This window comes from Nicotiana tomentosiformis, chromosome 8, assembly GCF_000390325.3.
Source record: "Nicotiana tomentosiformis chromosome 8, ASM39032v3, whole genome shotgun sequence".
Lineage (NCBI taxonomy): Eukaryota > Viridiplantae > Streptophyta > Magnoliopsida > Solanales > Solanaceae > Nicotiana > Nicotiana tomentosiformis.
In genome coordinates this window covers 17,792,950-17,811,996 of record NC_090819.1, presented here as the reverse complement: position 1 = coordinate 17,811,996, position 19,047 = coordinate 17,792,950, and the positions used below count along the sequence as shown (strand labels likewise).

The window sequence follows — 19,047 nt, the reverse complement described above, 5'->3', positions numbered from 1 at the left end:
TTAATAAATTCAATGCCATAATGTATTTAGTGATCCTATCTAAAAGATCAAACAGACCAATTCAATTGTTTTTTTTGCTGATTTCTTATACTAAAATATTTGTTGTGATAGTGTCATCAATCTTTGTATGATAACACAACGTAGGATAAATGAATCTGCACTCATTTCATAAACCTTATCCATACTTCTTGATGTCCTCACATGCAATCTCAAACTTCGAAAATATCCAAATGCATAAATATCGTAGTTTACTTTAGGCAAGTTTAAATAAATTATCGTGGTCATGGGTACGGTTCACGTGGCATGGTCATGATACGTAAATTCCATTCAGGTGTGCATTTCATTGACCCGACCATAACTTCTAACAATAATAAAAATAAGCATGCCGTAAATCGCGAGTACATTTCATGTGGCGCGGTTTGCGACGTGTGTCAAAACGACAAGTGTACGACATCGTGACTTATTTCAGAAATAATTTTATAAATAATTAAAAGCGGCCAGAAAGCTAAAAAGCACAATAGATTTTAAACATGTAATGATTCAGATAATCAAGTCAAGTATTAATTGTTAAGCGAGCGTGCTAAAACCACGGAACTCGGGAGTGCCTCACACCTTCTCTCGGGTTAACGGAATTCCTTACTCGGTCTTCTGTGTTCGCAGACCATAATAAGAGTTAATTTCCTCGATTTGGGATTTAAAATAAATCGGTGACTTAGGACACCATAAATTATCCCAAGTGGAGACTCTGAAATAAATAAATAAATAATCTCATTTCGATTTATGTCACTTTAATTGGAAAAACTCCCTACCCCTAATCCCCCCTTCGGGAAAAAGGAGGTGTGACAGCTCTGGCGACTCTGCTGGGGAACGAACCCAGAATCTCTGGTTCAGGGTTCAGAATTCGAGCTTAGAATAGCTGTTATGATTGACTTTCATGATTGTCTGATTTTTACGTGTTTGAGCCTAATGTGCTAAATGCCACTTTTTTTTTTACCGCTTTGATATTCTGTGAATTGTATATAAACTGTTCCGAAGCCCTTCTTCTCTCTGAGTCTTCTAAATCTTCTGGGAAGCATGCGCTTCGTATGACTTCTTTTCTGTTAGAGTCATATCCTAATTTTAGAATGAGGTTCGGACAAGTTGTAAAGCCGGTGAAGCTTCTGTATTCCCGGTACGCTACCCCCCCCCCCGGCTCGAGTTGTCCGCTCGGGTAAGCCAGGTCTAGAACAATACACCCAGAATTTAAACTTAGAATAACACAGTCTCATGCCGGATCCCTAGTAGGTACGTTTGCTTGCATCACGTGCATTTGACTTAGGGGACTCAACACAGGGGTTGGGTCCGTCTAGGACAGGTGTACCCAAAATTAAAGGACCATCCTGATGCATTTTTTACGTGCTACTTGTGCATTAATTTGCTTGGCTTGTATGTTGACCGACTTCTTGAGTAAAAAAAAAATCAAAAAAAAAAAGAAGAGAAAAACCAAGAGTGAGGTAGGATAGAAAAATACCTGGTTTTGATAATTTCGGTATTCAAAAATCCCGTTACTCTGTCGAAATTTCAAAAAAAAATAGAGAATCATTTCAAAACAAATCATATTTTCCTGTGCATCAAAATTGCAGAACTACGCGGGTCTGATTCTCACCGGATGTGAGATACGTTGGCAAACCTCATCGGTTCCGGCCCACAATTTTCAAAAAAAAAAAAATTTCAAAAATATTTTCCTTTACTTCCTTCTGTAGAAAGTCTTTCTTTTAGACCCCAATTTTAAAACAAATACAAAAACATTTTCTTTTTAATTTCTTCTCAAAATCCAAAAGTATTTTCATTCTTCTTTCGAAAATTGAAAAGAAAATTCAAGATTCAATTTTTTTTTTCTTTAGAAGTATTTCTTTCATAAATTCAAAATAAAATTTTAAAAATCCAAAAAATATTTCCTCTCTTGTTTAGATGTTTTTCTTTCGAAATTCCGGAAAAAAAAATCGAAATTCAAAAAAAAATATTTTCTTTCTTCTTTAGAAGTCTTTCTTTTAAAAAAAAATTCAAAAAAAAAAATAAATAAATCGAAATCCAAAAATATTTTCTTTCTTCTTTATAAGTCTTTCTTTCGGAAATTAGAAAAAAAAGAGTTAGTTTATTTCCTTTATTCTTGATCTTCCCGAACTACGCACGATCTGATTCATGTTCCCACATGATACGTAGGCAACCCACATCAGGTTCGATCGACCAAAAAAAATGAAAAAATGAAAATGAAAATAAAAAATGATGATGATAATAAGGACCGACTGAGTCCATTCTAACGTGTCTCTTGTTTTGAATCATAGAAGAAAGTTTGAGGTGGTCGGTTTGTGGTAAGTTATCAACATAAGATCCAAAGGAAAAATGTCATTGACAACTGACATTGAAGCTGTTACGAGTGGTCAAGAGACTCAGGGTCAGAGGGTTCAACAAGAGTCTACTGTGGTTGAGGAAAATAGAATACCGAAACAGCAAATGACTGAAATGTGTCAAGCATCGGCCAATGGTCAAGGACCACCCTTTTCTCATGTTTTCCCAAAATTCACACACATCTCGACTATTACTACTCCTGTCTCATTGTCTGATCGATCCTATCCATTTGGGTTCAGTATTTATCCCAAATGTACGACTACAGCAGGAACTTCTGTTGCGTGCTCCGAAAGTGTGCCATTGGCAACCAATCAGACAATCACTGTTGTTATGCCCATTTTCACTATCCCACAGCCAACAGTGGTATAAAAGAAAAGTCATGAGTCACAATTTGCTACCCATCAAGAACAATACCATTCTCCTGAGTACCACTCGTATCTATTTGATCTTCCTTCAAAGATTGAGAAGCCTACCCGAAAGATGGCACAAGAAGAAATGACCCAAAGGGTGAAAAGCTTAGAACAAAAGTTGAAAAACATGCAAGGGTCGACGTGTCAGAAGAGTATTGCCTTCAAAGATCTATGTATGTTCCCCGGTGTTCGTTTGCCACTTGGTTTCAAGACTCCCAAATTTAAAAAGTATGATGGACACGGAGACCCCATAGCCCACTTGAAAAGGTATTGCAATCAACTAAGAGGTGTGGAGGGAAAAGAAGAACTAGCAATGGCTTATTTCGGGGAAAGCCTGACAGGGGTAGCCTCTGAATGGTTTATGGATCAAGAAACCTCTCACTGGCATGTCTGGGATGACATGGCCCAGGCCTTCGTCAGACAATTCCAGTACAATATCGACATCGCCCCAGACCGCAATTCCCTTGCTAACTTGAAGAAGAAATCGACTGAAAGCTTCAGGGAATATGCCATTAAATGGAGGGAGCAAGCAGCTAGAGTTAAGCCACCCATGGATGACCACGAGCTAATCACTGTCTTCCTTCAGGCTCAAGAGCCAGATTATTTTCAAAACATGATGTCCGCAGTTGGCAAATCCTTCTTGGAAGCAATCAAAATTGGGAAAATGGTTGAGAATGGCCTTAAGACAGGCAAAATTATAAGTCAAGCAGTTCTCAAAGCTGCAACTCAGGCTATAAAGATTGAATCTGATAATTTTAGTGACATGAATGAGAAGGATGAAGAAGCCATGATGACAATAAGGTCGAGAAGAGGTCCTAGGAGAACATCTCGAAGGTATGAGCAGCCTCATCAGGTTTCCGATGATTCCCCTGAGCACTACTATCCACCTCAGAACCCACAATACTCTATTGCTCCATTTCAGTATGTTGTCCAGCCACCAAGACACCCCAGAAAGCGAGCACCAGCACCGCAAAATCTCCACCAGTCTCCACAAAATTTTCAAATGCCCTATAACCCACAACGAAGCCAGGGGTATAGAGGAGAACAAAGGTTGAAAGATAATTTTACACCAATAGGAGAGTCCTATGCAAGTGTGTTTGAGAAATTAAAGCATTATGACATGATTGCACCTATTCCTCCAAATCATATGGACCCCCGTGCAAGAAACTTTGACCTTTCTAAAAGGTGTGAATACCATTACAATGCCCAGGGGCACAATGTTGAAAGTTGTCGGGATTTGAAAAGAGAAATAGAAAGGATGATCCAGGAAAAACTGATAATGATCCAAGATAATGACACCCAGAATATCACGCAGAATCCTTTATATGCACATGATGATGCACACTTTGTGGGGATGATGTGTGGTGACATGGAGTATGAGAATCCTCTCGGGAACTTGCCGACTGAAATTGGAGAAGGCCATGGTGATTCTGATGAGCAAATTTGTGGCCAAATGTCAAGCTTAGCAATTGAAAAGTCATTCCCTCCTCACTAGGAAGGAATCTTGGTAGTTTGTTTTGATGTTTTTTCTATTATCTGGGTTATTCTAGGGTATGATCCGGATTTTACTTGTTTTATTGAGTCAAACCCTTCTATCCCTCTATTTTGTTTGTGTGAGTCTTTTCTGTTCGTTTTGTTGCTATTTTCATTAGCCGGGTTATTTTAGGGTCGTAACTCGGATTTCAATTTGTTTGTCTTATTGTCAAATCCTTCTATCCGTTATTCAATGAAATACAGTTTGTCTTTGTTTCATTCTATGCTTAGTTCTTTCGCCGCTAGTTCTAGTGACATGACCTGCATGCGGAACTTTTGGCCAGATCTTAGAAAATTGATTTAATCTTGAATCGGATAACCGGAAAAAAAAATATTTTTTAGGTTGAACAAAGAGTCGAAACACTTTGGAATTAAGCTCGAGTAAGTTTTACCTTCAAATCATGGTGAAGATCGGGTTTGGGAAAGAATCAATTGAAGTTTGTTGGAAAGTTTGACATTAAAGGATGGAAAGTGTCTTTCGACCACGACAAACCAAGAAGACAAACATGGTCATCAATGTTGTGACCGCAAAAGATAATATGTTTGGCGTGCTCGAGTCTGGGAGGCCCTTTTTTGTGCTACCTAAACACTTTATACCCTTTGTTACCCTTTTTGAGCCTTTTTATTTTCTTCGACCACCCTCTTTTGGAATCAAGTTTAGAGTTAAAAGTCCAAAAAAAAATAAAATGAAAAAAAAGTTCATGCCCAAAGAGTACAAACTGGGGCAACTCTTAGAAAGGTCAAGTGAAAAAGAAAAAGAAAAAAGAACATTCGAACATCCATGCCCCTAGAAAATAGAAGCTGGGGCAGTTTGTTTTGAAAAAAAAAGAGAAGAAAGAAGGAAAAAATGAGAAAAAAAAGGAAAAAAGAAAGAAAAAGAAAAAGAATGAAAGATGAAAAAAAAATATTAGGTCATATGTTTGAACTACGTTAGACCTGATTCCTTTAAAAGGGATACGTAGGCAGCCTTACACGGTTCGGTCCAACCAAATAAGAATTCAAAAAAAAAAAATCCAAAAATCCCCAATATCTGAAACTGAGGCAAAGATTTTATTTCACTTTTGAAAGAGTCGATTCCAAGAGTTGTAAAGTGTACAACCCATCATATTGAGTCTACTTAGAGCCTCCATGCTGACCCATCTTTCCAACCCTATCCAAAAAACCTTCCAAATAAAGACCTCCCGATATGCCTTCAAGAATGCCCAGAAACGCATGCAAAGAGCAGCAGTTGTCACACGACGTAGAACACTGTCGAGTTGCTCACACAAAGAAAAATAAAGAAAAATAAAGAATAAAAAATGAGAGAGTCTTACTAGTGAAAACCCTCATGGGCACTGTAAGACGACGGTAAGCAGAGATGAATAAATGAGAGAGACTTGTTGGTGAAAACCCCTCGGGGCACCATTAGTCGATAGTGAGTCATGAAACTGATGCAAAGGATTGGCACGAACAAGCCCGACTTCAAAGTCATAAGAATGGTAAAAGGGAAGATTTGGTCAGTTGGATAGATCAGACAGTTAAGTCCAAAATGCATGTCATGATCATTAAGGTTAGTTACAAAAAAAAACTCTTCCTTATGTCCTTCCGACAGGGGCATTTCTTGTTAATATTGTTTCTTCGCATCATGATGTCCTTTGCTTTGAGTCAGTCCTTGTCAAAACAAGCAAGAAAATATTTCAAAATCTGCTACCAGCTTTTCAGTTGCACAAGGTAAATTTGGCCAGCACACTCAGTTGTTACAGTCAACATGCATTGAGGATTCATGCAAAGGCTCCCCCCCAAAAGACTATTGTCAACCTATTTGGGTAAAGCAAGCAAAGCTAACCTCAAGGTTAATCAGAGATTGTCTGAAGTACCGAACAATGACTATGAAGTGTGCACATTGTGCAAAAGACACTTCTCTCTGAGAGACAAAATTGCTCCAAAAGCAAAAGCCATTCAAGATATCTGAAAAGGTTATCCAAGAAAAGAAATCTCTTTTTTGGGATAAGGCTGATTGAGCCACAAATACAAATAGTGCTGGGTGTGAAACGATCAGGGTTGATGGAAAGCAAAAAGTCTCTTGAAACCGACTCAAGCTAATTGAGCAAAATCCAAGCTGCCCAAGAATCAAGGCCACAACCGACCACCACTTTTAAAACTGACAAAATTGCCTTTGTTTGAAACAGGAACAAAGCAGTGCAAGAAAAGTGGTTCAAAAGAAAAAAAAAAGAAGATAAGAGAAGAGCCAACAAAAGGAAGTTTCTCAAATCTTTGCCTTTATTTGTCTTGCTAGTGTGCATAAAATATTGCCATTGCTCTTCACATTTTTCCTCCTAGGATAAAAAGTCCTAGTCTGATAGATTTTCTCACAATAAAAATCTTAGTCTGATGAATCTTTCTCCTAAGATACAAAATTAGAGACCTAGTTTGATGAATTTTCTCGTAGGATAGAAATCTTAGTCTGATGAATCTTTCTCCTAAGATACAAAAAAAGAGACCTAGTCTGATAAACTTTCTCCTAGGATCGAAATCTTAGTCTGATGAACTTTCTCCTAGGATAAAAATCTTAGTCTGATGAATCTTTCTCCTAAGATAGAAGACCTAGTCTGATGAACTTTCTCCTAGGATCAAAATCTTAGTCTGATGAATCTTTCTCCTAAGATAGAAAACCTAGTCTGATGAATTTTCTCCTAGGATTAACGTCTTAGTCTGATGAATCTTTCTCCTAAGATAGAAAACTTAGTCTGATGAATTTTCTCCTAGGATAAACGTCTTAGTCTGATGAATCTTTCTCATAAGATAGAAGACCTAGTCTGATGAACATTCTCCTAGGATAGAAATCTTAGTCTGATGAATCTTTCTTCAAAGATACCCAAAAAAAAAAAAAAAGACCTAGTCTGATGAATTTTCTCCTAGGATAATAAGTTTTAAAAAAAAAGAAGGGAAGTCTGAAAAAAAAACAAAGGTCAATTTTTAGTTTTTTTAAGTTATCAATATTTAGTTTTCTTGAAATCAGGGGTCCCTCCTAGAGAATAGGGTCAGTTTTTAGTTTAGTCAAGCTTAGTTTATAGTTTTCCGCAAGCTCAATCTCAAATTTAGGAGACGCACTTCCTAGTTTGAGTTTTTCAGATTTTTATTTCTTTAAGAGATGCACATCCTAGTCAAGTCTTCAATTTTACTCTCATCATTGCATCTTTCATCAATAGCATAGGTAATTTATAGTTCTGCTAATAACTCACAAATCTTCCTAGTGTAAACTGGGGCAGAAAAAGTTTCTTTTGTTGTTTTCGTTTTGCTGTAGTAGCAGGCACCCACCTAGAGAATGAGAGAATTTATTGCAAGTATTAAGTCAATAGCAAGTGCCCACCTGGAGAATGAGGGAATTCATTTCAAGTGTTAAGTCAACATCAAGCGCCCACCTGGAGAACGAGAAAATTTATTTTAAGTGTTAAGTCAACATCAGGTACCCACCTGGAGAATGAGGGAATTTGTTTCAATTTTCAAGTTAGTTGCAGGCGCCCACCTGAAGAACGAGGGCAGTCATTTCAGAATTCAATTCAAGTTAGAAGTACAGAAACTCGCCTCAAGAATGCAAGTTGACAGTCCGGGATGACCAAAAGAAGAAGTCTCAATCCAGAATAAAAGAAAAAAAAAAGGTGAATTCAAAATGCAGAAGCAGATGAAAAGATATGGGCTGCTCAAGACATGATTGAAGTCGCAAGCTTTGCATGTCCCATCTTGATCCGAAAAGCCGAAGAAGAATGAACTAGCACCTGCAGCTAGCAAGCATCGAGGTTCAGATCAGAGTCTGCATGAAGAAGCAGCCAAAACTCAAGATCAAGCTTCAAAAGACTCATAGATAGGAATCTTGTAACCCATAGCTAACAGGCTTGTTTAGTCTTTTTTATTTTTGATTTTGATGTAATAACAGGATCGCGGACCGGAACCTCGACGGAACGGCACCTCACTCGACTCTGTCATCCTCTCCGCACACTTCAGCACTACATTCACCTCTGAACTACACGTGACCTGATTCCTTTAAAGCCAAGGATATGTAGGCAGCTCAGATACCAGGGCTCGGTCACAATCTTTTGTCCGTCTTTGTTTCGTTTTGAATAAGCGTCAGGTCATAAATCAATTACGTTGCTTATTGTTCTTTGCTCCGAAAACTCTCCGTGTTTCCAAGCAAAGAGGGGCAGCTGTAAGCATATAATTTTTGACCCGCGTAACTTTTAAAAGGAATATTTCAAAAACAAATTGTTTATTTTTATTTTTAATAGGATTTCAGTCAACTTTTAGTTTTAATTTTAAAACATATGTTTGAAAATACAAAAATAGTTTCATGTCATAATATAGATATTTTAATTAATTAGGATTGATTTTACATTTTTATGGTATGATATTTTAGGAAAAGAAATTAATATTTTAGCTTTGTAGAGTTAAAGGGCCACCTTTAAAGGCAAATTTGGCCTAAACTTGAGCCCAATTTCTGACAGTCCACTCCTCCCTTCAACCCATTTACCCATTCCCTAACCCACAACCCTTTTATAATAAAAATAAAACCTAATTTTCTACACCCTAACAGACCCTTCCCCTGATTTTTTGGACGCCTAACCCTTAGCAGTGGCGCACCCTCCCCACATAAAAGAAAAATCCCAGCAGCTCTGAAGAAAAGGACTACTATCTCACCTTCATCATCTTCAACATAGAATCGGATCCCCCCTCCCCACATCTTAAAAAGCAAGAGTCAGCAACGTTGCTGCATATTTTTGTGATTCTCAAGCTGTTCCTGGAATTAAAATCAAAGCTGTGAGTTGTCGCTGTGTATGTTTCTGGGATTCTCGAGCTGTGGGGTATAAGAAGTTGTTGATTGTTGCTGTCCCTGTGTGTTGGGTGTTCTTCTTCTTCTCTTTGCCTTTATTTGGCATTGTTTCTCTGTTTTATCTTGCATTTGAGGTACACACAAAAGCTTGCAGTTACATTGATCTATAAAGTTGATTTGTTGATTTATGCCAGAATATGTCGAATAGATTCTATCGAGCTTGAAAATTTATTGTTCTTATGCATGTGAAGACTGCTTTCTTGGTTCGGTTTGTATGTTTATAAATTGATCGAAAACTATATGAATCTGGGTTGTTTGCAGAATGGTTATATAGAATTAGCACATCTCTGTACACTTAGTCATAGTTCAAAATTTTCAATTGTTCATATATAACTTCAAAGTCTAAATATAAGATATGGAACTGGAATTGTTGCAAAATGTTTGATTTCCGTATGTACCAGTTACGGCAAGTTTGACTGCAGAACTTTCAAGTTACAGAGTCAAATGGGCTTAAGGTTAATTGGCCCTGCCAGCCGAGTGAATACGTGTTCACCAAATGGTTCACAATGTAATATGATTTCAATTGTGGTGCTTCTTAATAAATTCAATGCCATAATGTATTTAGTGATCCTATCTAAAAGATCAAACAGACCAATTCAATTGTTTTTTTTGCTGATTTCTTATACTAAAATATTTGTTGTGATAGTGTCATCAATCTTTGTATGATAACACAACGTAGGATAAATGAATCTGCACTCATTTCATAAACCTTATCCATACTTCTTGATGTCCTCACATGCAATCTCAAACTTCGAAAATATCCAAATGCATAAATATCGTAGTTTACTTTAGGCAAGTTTAAATAAATTATCGTGGTCATGGGTACGGTTCACGTGGCATGGTCATGATACGTAAATTCCATTCAGGTGTGCATTTCATTGACCCGACCATAACTTCTAACAATAATAAAAATAAGCATGCCGTAAATCGCGAGTACATTTCATGTGGCGCGGTTTGCGACGTGTGTCAAAACGACAAGTGTACGACATCGTGACTTGTTTCAGAAATAATTTTATAAATAATTAAAAGCGGCCAGAAAGCTAAAAAGCACAATAGGTTTTAAACATGTAATGATTCAGATAATCAAGTCAAGTATTAATTGTTAAGCGAGCGTGCTAAAACCACGGAACTCGGGAGTGCCTCACACCTTCTCTCGGGTTAACGGAATTCCTTACTCGGTCTTCTGTGTTCGCAGACCATAATAAGAGTTAATTTCCTCGATTTGGGATTTAAAATAAATCGGTGACTTAGGACACCATAAATTATCCCAAGTGGAGACTCTGAAATAAATAAATAAATAATCTCATTTCGATTTATGTCACTTTAATTGGAAAAACTCCCTACCCCTAATCCCCCCTTCGGGAAAAAGGAGGTGTGACAGCTCTGGCGACTCTGCTGGGGAACGAACCCAGAATCTCTGGTTCAGGGTTCAGAATTCGAGCTTAGAATAGCTGTTATGATTGACTTTCATGATTGTCTGATTTTTACGTGTTTGAGCCTAATGTGCTAAATGCCACCTTTTTTTTTTATCGCTTTGATATTCTGTGAATTGTATATAAACTGTTCCGAAGCCCTTCTTCTCTCTGAGTCTTCTAAATCTTCTGGGAAGCATGCGCTTCGTGTGACTTCTTTTCTGTTAGAGTCATATCCTAATTTTAGAATGAGGTTCGGACAAGTTGCAAAGCCGGTGAAGCTTCTGTATTCCCGGTACGCTACCCCCCCTCCCCCCCGGCTCGAGTTGTCCGCTCGGGTAAGCTAGGTCTAGAACAATACACCCAGAATTTAAACTTAGAATAACACAGTCTCATGCCGGATCCCTAGTAGGTACGTTTGCTTGCATCACGTGCATTTGACTTAGGGGACTCAACACAGGGGTTGGGTCCGTCTAGGACAGGTGTACCCAAAATTAAAGGATCATCCTGATGCATTTTTTACGTGCTACTTGTGCATTAATTTGCTTGGCTTGTATGTTGACCGACTTCTTGAGCAAAAAAAAAAGAAGAGAAAAACCAAGAGTGAGGTAGGATAGAAAAATACCTGGTTTTGATAATTTCGGTATTCAAAAATCCCGTTACTCTGTCGAAATTTCAAAAAAAAATAGAGAATCATTTCAAAACAAATCATATTTTCCTGTGCATCAAAATTGCAGAACTACGCGGGTCTGATTCTCACCGGATGTGAGATACGTTGGCAAACCTCATCGGTTCCGGCCCACAATTTTCAAAAAAAAAAAAATTTCAAAAATATTTTCCTTTACTTCCTTCTGTAGAAAGTCTTTCTTTTAGACCCCAATTTTAAAAAAAATACAAAAACATTTTCTTTTTAATTTCTTCTCAAAATCCAAAAGTATTTTCATTCTTCTTTCGAAAATTGAAAAGAAAATTCAAGATTCAATTTTTTTTTTCTTTAGAAGTATTTCTTTCATAAATTCAAAATAAAATTTTAAAAATCCAAAAAATATTTCCTCTCTTGTTTAGATGTTTTTCTTTCGAAATTCCGGAAAAAAAATCGAAATTCAAAAAAAAATATTTTCTTTCTTCTTTAGAAGTCTTTCTTTTAAAAAAAATTCAAAAAAAAAAATAAATAAATCGAAATCCAAAAATATTTTCTTTCTTCTTTATAAGTCTTTCTTTCGGAAATTAGAAAAAAAAGAGTTAGTTTATTTCCTTTATTCTTGATCTACCCGAACTACGCACGATCTGATTCATGTTCCCACATGATACGTAGGCAACCCACATCAGGTTCGATCGACCAAAAAAAATGAAAAAATGAAAATGAAAATAAAAAATGATGATGATAATAAGGACCGACTGAGTCCATTCTAACGTGTCTCTTGTTTTGAATCATAGAAGAAAGTTTGAGATGGTCGGTTTGTGGTAAGCTATCAACATAAGATCCAAAGGAAAAATGTCATTGACAACTGACATTGAAGCTGTTACGAGTGGTCAAGAGACTCAGGGTCAGAGGGTTCAACAAGAGTCTACTGTGGTTGAGGAAAATAGAATATCGAAACAGCAAATGACTGAAATGTGTCAAGCATCGGCCAATGGTCAAGGACCACCCTTTTCTCATGTTTTCCCAAAATTCACACACATCTCGACTATTACTACTCCTGCCTCATTGTCTGATCGATCCTATCCATTTGGGTTCAGTATTTATCCCAAATGTACGACTACAGCAGGAACTTCTGTTGCGTGCTCCGAAAGTGTGCCATTGGCAACCAATCAGACAATCACTGTTGTTATGCCCATTTTCACTATCCCACAGCCAACAGTGGTATAAAAGAAAAGTCATGAGTCACAATTTGCTACCCATCAAGAACAATACCATTCTCCTGAGTACCACTCGTATCTATTTGATCTTCCTTCAAAGATTGAGAAGCCTACCCGAAAGATGGCACAAGAAGAAATGACCCAAAGGGTGAAAAGCTTAGAACAAAAGTTGAAAAACATGCAAGGGTCGACGTGTCAGAAGAGTATTGCCTTCAAAGATCTATGTATGTTCCCCGGTGTTCGTTTGCCACTTGGTTTCAAGACTCCCAAATTTGAAAAGTATGATGGACACGGAGACCCCATAGCCCACTTGAAAAGGTATTGCAATCAACTAAGAGGTGTGGAGGGAAAAGAAGAACTAGCAATGGCTTATTTCGGGGAAAGCCTGACAGGGGTAGCCTCTGAATGGTTTATGGATCAAGAAACCTCTCACTGGCATGTCTGGGATGACATGGCCCAGGCCTTCGTCAGACAATTCCAGTACAATATCGACATCGCCCCAGACCGCAATTCCCTTGCTAACTTGAAGAAGAAATCGACTGAAAGCTTCAGGGAATATGCCATTAAATGGAGGGAGCAAGCAGCTAGAGTTAAGCCACCCATGGATGACCACGAGCTAATCACTGTCTTCCTTCAGGCTCAAGAGCCAGATTATTTTCAAAACATGATGTCCGCAGTTGGCAAATCCTTCTTGGAAGCAATCAAAATTGGGAAAATGGTTGAGAATGGCCTTAAGACAGGCAAAATTATAAGTCAAGCAGTTCTCAAAGCTGCAACTTAGGCTATAAATATTGAATCTGATAATTTTAGTGACATGAATGAGAAGGATGAAGAAGCCATGATGACAATAAGGTCGAGAAGAGGTCCTAGGAGAACATCTCGAAGGTATGAGCAGCCTCATCAGGTTTCCGATGATTCCCCTGAGCACTACTATCCACCTCAGAACCCACAATACTCTATTGCTCCATTTCAGTATGTTGTCCAGTCACCAAGACACCCCAGAAAGCGAGCACCAGCACCGCAAAATCTCCACCAGTCTCCACAAAATTTTCAAATGCCCTATAACCCACAACGGAGCCAAGAGTATAGAGGAGAACAAAGGTTGAAAGATAATTTTACACCAATAGGAGAGTCCTATGCAAGTGTGTTTGAGAAATTAAAGCATTATGACATGATTGCACCTATTCCTCCAAATCATATGGACCCCCGTGCAAGAAACTTTGACCTTTCTAAAAGGTGTGAATACCATTACAATGCCCAGGGGCACAATGTTGAAAGTTGTCGGGATTTGAAAAGAGAAATAGAAAGGATGATCCAGGAAAAACTAATAATGATCCAAGATAATGACACCCAGAATATCACGCAGAATCCTTTATATGCACATGATGATGCACACTTTGTGGGGATGATGTGTGGTGACATGGAGTATGAGAATCCTCTCGGGAACTTGCCGACTGAAATTGGAGAAGGCCATGGTGATTCTGATGAGCAAATTTGTGGCCAAATGTCAAGCTTAGCAATTGAAAAGTCATTCCCTCCTCACTAGGAAGGAATCTTGGTAGTTTGTTTTGATATTTTTTCTATTATCTGGGTTATTCTAGGGTATGATCCGGATTTTACTTGTTTTATTGAGTCAAACCCTTCTATCCCTCTATTTTGTTTGTGTGAGTCTTTTCTGTTCGTTTTGTTGCTATTTTCATTAGCCGGGTTATTTTAGGGTCGTAACTCGGATTTCAATTTGTTTGTCTTATTGTCAAATCCTTCTATCCGTTATTCAATGAAATACAGTTTGTCTTTGTTTCATTCTATGCTTAGTTCTTTTGCCGCTAGTTCTAGTAACATGACCTGCATGCGGAACTTTTGGCCAGATCTTAGAAAATTAATTTAATCTTGAATCGGATAACCGGAAAAAAAAAATATTTTTTAGGTTGAACAAAGAGTCGAAACACTTTGGAATTAAGCTCGAGTAAGTTTTACCTTCAAATCATGGTGAAGATCGGGTTTGGGAAAGAATCAATTGAAGTTTGTTGGAAAGTTTGACATTAAGGGATGGAAAGTGTCTTTCGACCACGACAAACCAAGAAGACAAACATGGTCATCAATGTTGTGACCGCAAAAGATAATATGTTTGGCGTGCTCGAGTCTGGGAGGCCCTTTTTTGTGCTACCTAAATACTTTATACCCTTTGTTACCCTTTTTGAGCCTTTTTATTTTCTTCGACCACCCTCTTTTGGAATCAAGTTTAGAGTTAAAAGTCCAAAAAAAAAAAATGAAATGAAAAAAAAGTTCATGCCCAAAGAGTACAAACTGGGGCAACTCTTAGAAAGTTCAAGTGAAAAAGAAAAAGAAAAAAGAACATTCGAACATCCATGCCCCTAGAAAATAGAAGCTGGGGCAGTTTGTTTTGAAAAAAAAAGAGAAGAAAGAAGGAAAAAATGAGAAAAAAAAGGAAAAAAGAAAGAAAAAGAAAAAGAATGAAAGATGAAAAAAGAAATATTAGGTCATATGTTTGAACTACGTTAGACCTGATTCCTTTAAAAGGGATACGTAGGCAGCCTTACACGGTTCGGTCTAACCAAATAAGAATTCAAAAAAAAAAAAAATCCAAAAATCCCCAATATCTGAAACTGAGGCAAAGATTTTATTTCACTTTTGAAAGAGTCGATTCCAAGAGTTGTAAAGTGTACAACCCATCATATTGAGTCTACTTAGAGCCTCCATGCCGACCCATCTTTCCAACCCTATCCAAAAAACCTTCCAAATAAAGACCTCCCGATATGCCTTCAAGAATGCCCAGAAACGCATGCAAAGAGCAGCAGTTGTCACACGACGTAGAACACTATCGAGTTGCTCACACAAAGAAAAATAAAGAAAAATAAAAAATAAAAAATGAGAGAGTCTTACTAGTGAAAACCCTCATGGGCACTGTAAGACGACGGTAAGCAGAGATGAATAAATGAGAGAGACTTGTTGGTGAAAACCCCTCGGGGCACCATTAGTCGATAGTGAGTCATGAAACTGATGCAAAGGATTGGCACGAACAAGCCCGACTTCAAAGTCATAAGAATGGTAAAAGGGAAGATTTGGTCAGTTGGATAGATCAGACAGTTAAGTCCAAAATGCATGTCATGATCATTAAGGTTAGTTACAAAAAAAAACTCTTCCTTATGTCCTTCCGACAGGGGCATTTCTTGTTAATATTGTTTCTTCGCATCATGATGTCCTTTGCTTTGAGTCAGTCCTTGTCAAAACAAGCAAGAAAATATTTCAAAATCTGCTACCAGCTTTTCAGTTGCACAAGGTAAATTTGGCCAGCACACTCAGTTGTTACAGTCAACATGCATTGAGGATTCATGCAAAGGCTCCCCCCCAATAGACTATTGTCAACCTATTCGGGTAAAGCAAGCAAAGTTAACCTCAAGGTTAATCAGAGATTGTCTGAAGTACCGAACAATGACTATGAAGTGTGCACATTGTGCAAAAGACACTTCTCTCTGAGAGACAAAATTGCTCCAAAAGCAAAAGCCATTCAAGATATCTGAAAAGGTTATCCAAGAAAAGAAATCTCTTTTTTGGGATAAGGCTGATTGAGCCACAAATACAAATAGTGCTGGGTGTGAAACGATCAGGGTTGATGGAAAGCAAAAAGTCTCTTGAAACCGACTCAAGCTAATTGAGCAAAATCCAAGCTGCCCAAGAATCAAGGCCACAACCGACCACCAATTTTAAAACTGACAAAATTGCCTTTGTTTGAAACAGGAACAAAGCAGTGCAAGGAAAGTGGTTCAAAAGAAGAAAAAAAAAAGAAGATAAGAGAAGAGCCAACAAAGGGAAGTTTCTCAAATCTTTGCCTTTATTTGTCTTGCTAGTGTGCATAAAATATTGCCATTGCTCTTCACATTTTTCCTCCTAGGATAAAAAGTCCTAGTCTGATAGATTTTCTCCCAATAAAAATCTTAGTCTGATGAATCTTTCTCCTAAGATACAAAATTAGAGACCTAGTTTGATGAATTTTCTCGTAGGATAGAAATCTTAGTCTGATGAATCTTTCTCCTAAGATACAAAAAAAGAGACCTAGTCTGATAAACTTTCTCCTAGGATCGAAATCTTAGTCTGATGAACTTTCTCCTAGGATAAAAATCTTAGTCTGATGAATCTTTCTCCTAAGATAGAAGACCTAGTCTGATGAACTTTCTCCTAGGATCAAAATCTTAGTCTGATGAATCTTTCTCCTAAGATAGAAAACCTAGTCTGATGAATTTTCTCCTAGGATTAACGTCTTAGTCTGATGAATCTTTCTCCTAAGATAGAAAACTTAGTCTGATGAATTTTCTCCTAGGATAAACGTCTTAGTCTGATGAATCTTTCTCATAAGATAGAAGACCTAGTCTGATGAACATTCTCCTAGGATAGAAATCTTAGTCTGATGAATCTTTCTTCAAAGATACCCAAAAAAAAAAAAAAAGACCTAGTCTGATGAATTTTCTCCTAGGATAATAAGTTTTAAAAAAAAAGAAGGGAAGTCTGAAAAAAAAACAAAGGTCAATTTTTAGTTTTTTTAAGTTATCAATATTTAGTTTTCTTGAAATCAGGGGTCCCTCCTAGAGAATAGGGTCAGTTTTTAGTTTAGTCAAGCTTAGTTTATAGTTTTCCGCAAGCTCAATCTCAAATTTAGGAGACGCACTTCCTAGTTTGAGTTTTTCAGATTTTTATTTCTTTAAGAGATGCACATCCTAGTCAAGTCTTCAATTTTACTCTCATCATTGCATCTTTCATCAATAGCATAGGTAATTTATAGTTCTGCTAATAACTCACAAATCTTCCTAGTGTAAACTGGGGCAGAAAAAGTTTCTTTTGTTGTTTTCGTTTTGCTGTAGTAGCAGGCACCCACCTAGAGAATGAGGGAATTTATTGCAAGTACTAAGTCAATAGCAGGTGCCCACCTGGAGAATGAGGGAATTCATTTCAAGTGTTAAGTCAACATCAAGCGCCCACCTGGAGAACGAGAAAATTTATTTTAAGTGTTAAGTCAACATCAGGTACCCACCTGGAGAATGAGGGAATTTGTTTTAATTTTCAAGTTAGTTGCAGGCGCCCACCTGAAGAACGAGGGCAGTCATTTCAGAATTCAATTCAAGTTAGAAGTACAGAAACTCGCCTCAAGAATGCAAGTTGACAGTCCGGGATGACCAAAAGAAGAAGTCTCAATCCAGAATAAAAGAAAAAAAAAAGGTGAATTCAAAATGCAGAAGCAGATGAAAAGATATGGGCTGCTCAAGACATGATTGAAGTCGCAAGCTTTGCATGTCCCATCTTGATCCGAAAAGCCGAAGAAGAATGAACTAGCACCTGCAGCTAGCAAACATCGAGGTTCAGATCAGAGTCTGCATGAAGAAGCAGCCAAAACTCAAGATCAAGTTTCAAAAGACTCATAGATAGGAATCTTGTAACCCATAGCTAACAGGCTTGTTTAGTCTTTTTTATTTTTGATTTTGATGTAATAACAGGATCGCGGACCGGAACCTCGACGGAACGGCACCTCACTCGACTCTGTCATCCTCTCCGCACACTCCAGCACTACATTCACCTCTGAACTACACGTGACCTGATTCCTTTAAAGCCAAGGATATGTAGGCAGCTCAGATACCAGGGCTCGGTCATAATCTTTTGTCCGTCTTTGTTTCGTTTTGAATAAGCGTCGGGTCATAAATCAATTACGTTGCTTATTGTTCTTTGCTCCGAAAACTCTCCGTGTTTCCAAGCAAAGAGGGGCAGCTGTAAGCATATAATTTTTGACCCGCGTAACTTTTAAAAGGAATATTTCAAAAACAAATTGTTTATTTTTATTTTTAATAGGATTTCAGTCAACTTTTAGTTTTAATTTTAAAACATATGTTTGAAAATACAAAAATAGTTTCATGTCATAATATAGATATTTTAATTAATTAGGATTGATTTTACATTTTTATGGTATGATATTTTAGGAAAAGAAATTAATATTTTAGCTTTGTAGAGTTAAAGGGCCACCTTTAAAGGCAAATTTGGCCTAAACTTGAGCCCAATTTCTGACAGTCCACTCCTCCCTTCAACCCATTTACCCATTCCCTAACCCACAACCCTTTTATAATAAAAATAAAACCTAATTTTCTACACCCTAACAGACCCTTCCCCTGATTTTTTGGACGCCTAACCCTTAGCAGTGGCGCACCCTCCCCACATAAAAGAAAAATCCCAGCAGCTCTGAAGAAAAGGACTACTATCTCACCTTCATCATCTTCAACATAGAATCGGATCCCCCCTCCCCACATCTTAAAAAGCAAGAGTCAGCAACGTTGCTGCATATTTTTGTGATTCTCAAGCTGTTCCTGGAATTAAAATCAAAGCTGTAAGTTGTCGCTGTGTATGTTTCTGGGATTCTCGAGCTGTGGGGTATAAGAAGTTGTTGATTGTTGCTGTCCCTGTGTGTTGGGTGTTCTTCTTCTTCTCTTTGCCTTTATTTGGCATTGTTTCTCTGTTTTATCTTGCATTTGAGGTACACACAAAAGCTTGCAGTTACATTGATCTATAAAGTTGATTTGTT

At 37.6% G+C, this 19,047-nt stretch overlaps 2 protein-coding genes and 1 long non-coding RNA gene across 3 annotated transcripts; 2 read left to right on the top strand and 1 right to left on the bottom strand.

The window, feature by feature from the left end:
- The first annotated feature begins 530 nt into the window (after positions 1–530).
- Positions 531–9,465, top strand: LOC138896802 (uncharacterized). Its single transcript, XM_070182133.1, has 2 exons — positions 531–2,547; positions 2,773–9,465. Exons 1-2 carry the CDS (start codon positions 2,383–2,385, stop codon positions 4,291–4,293), a joined length of 1,686 nt encoding a protein of 561 aa, XP_070038234.1. The 5' UTR covers positions 531–2,382; the 3' UTR covers positions 4,294–9,465.
- A 3,123-nt stretch (positions 9,466–12,588) lies between these two features.
- On the top strand, positions 12,589–13,248 carry LOC138897126 (uncharacterized). The gene has a single exon (XM_070183084.1). It carries the CDS (start codon positions 12,589–12,591, stop codon positions 13,246–13,248), a length of 660 nt encoding a protein of 219 aa, XP_070039185.1.
- A 2,963-nt stretch (positions 13,249–16,211) lies between these two features.
- Positions 16,212–16,719, bottom strand: LOC138896801 (uncharacterized). Its single transcript, XR_011410218.1, has 2 exons — positions 16,590–16,719; positions 16,212–16,437 (listed from the first exon to the last, which is right to left on the bottom strand). It is a non-coding gene; the product is annotated as an uncharacterized lncRNA (long non-coding RNA).
- Between the last annotated feature and the right edge of the window lie 2,328 nt (positions 16,720–19,047).

Coding starts and splice junctions, on each gene's coding strand:
- LOC138896802 (XM_070182133.1), top strand. CDS start 2,383: ATGTCATTGACAACTGACATTGAAGCTGTTACGAGTGGTCAAGAGACT. Junction 2,548..2,772: donor AAGGACCACCCTTTTCTCAT/GTTTTCCCAAAA, acceptor AAAAGTCATGAG/TCACAATTTGCTACCCATCA.
- LOC138897126 (XM_070183084.1), top strand. CDS start 12,589: ATGGCACAAGAAGAAATGACCCAAAGGGTGAAAAGCTTAGAACAAAAG.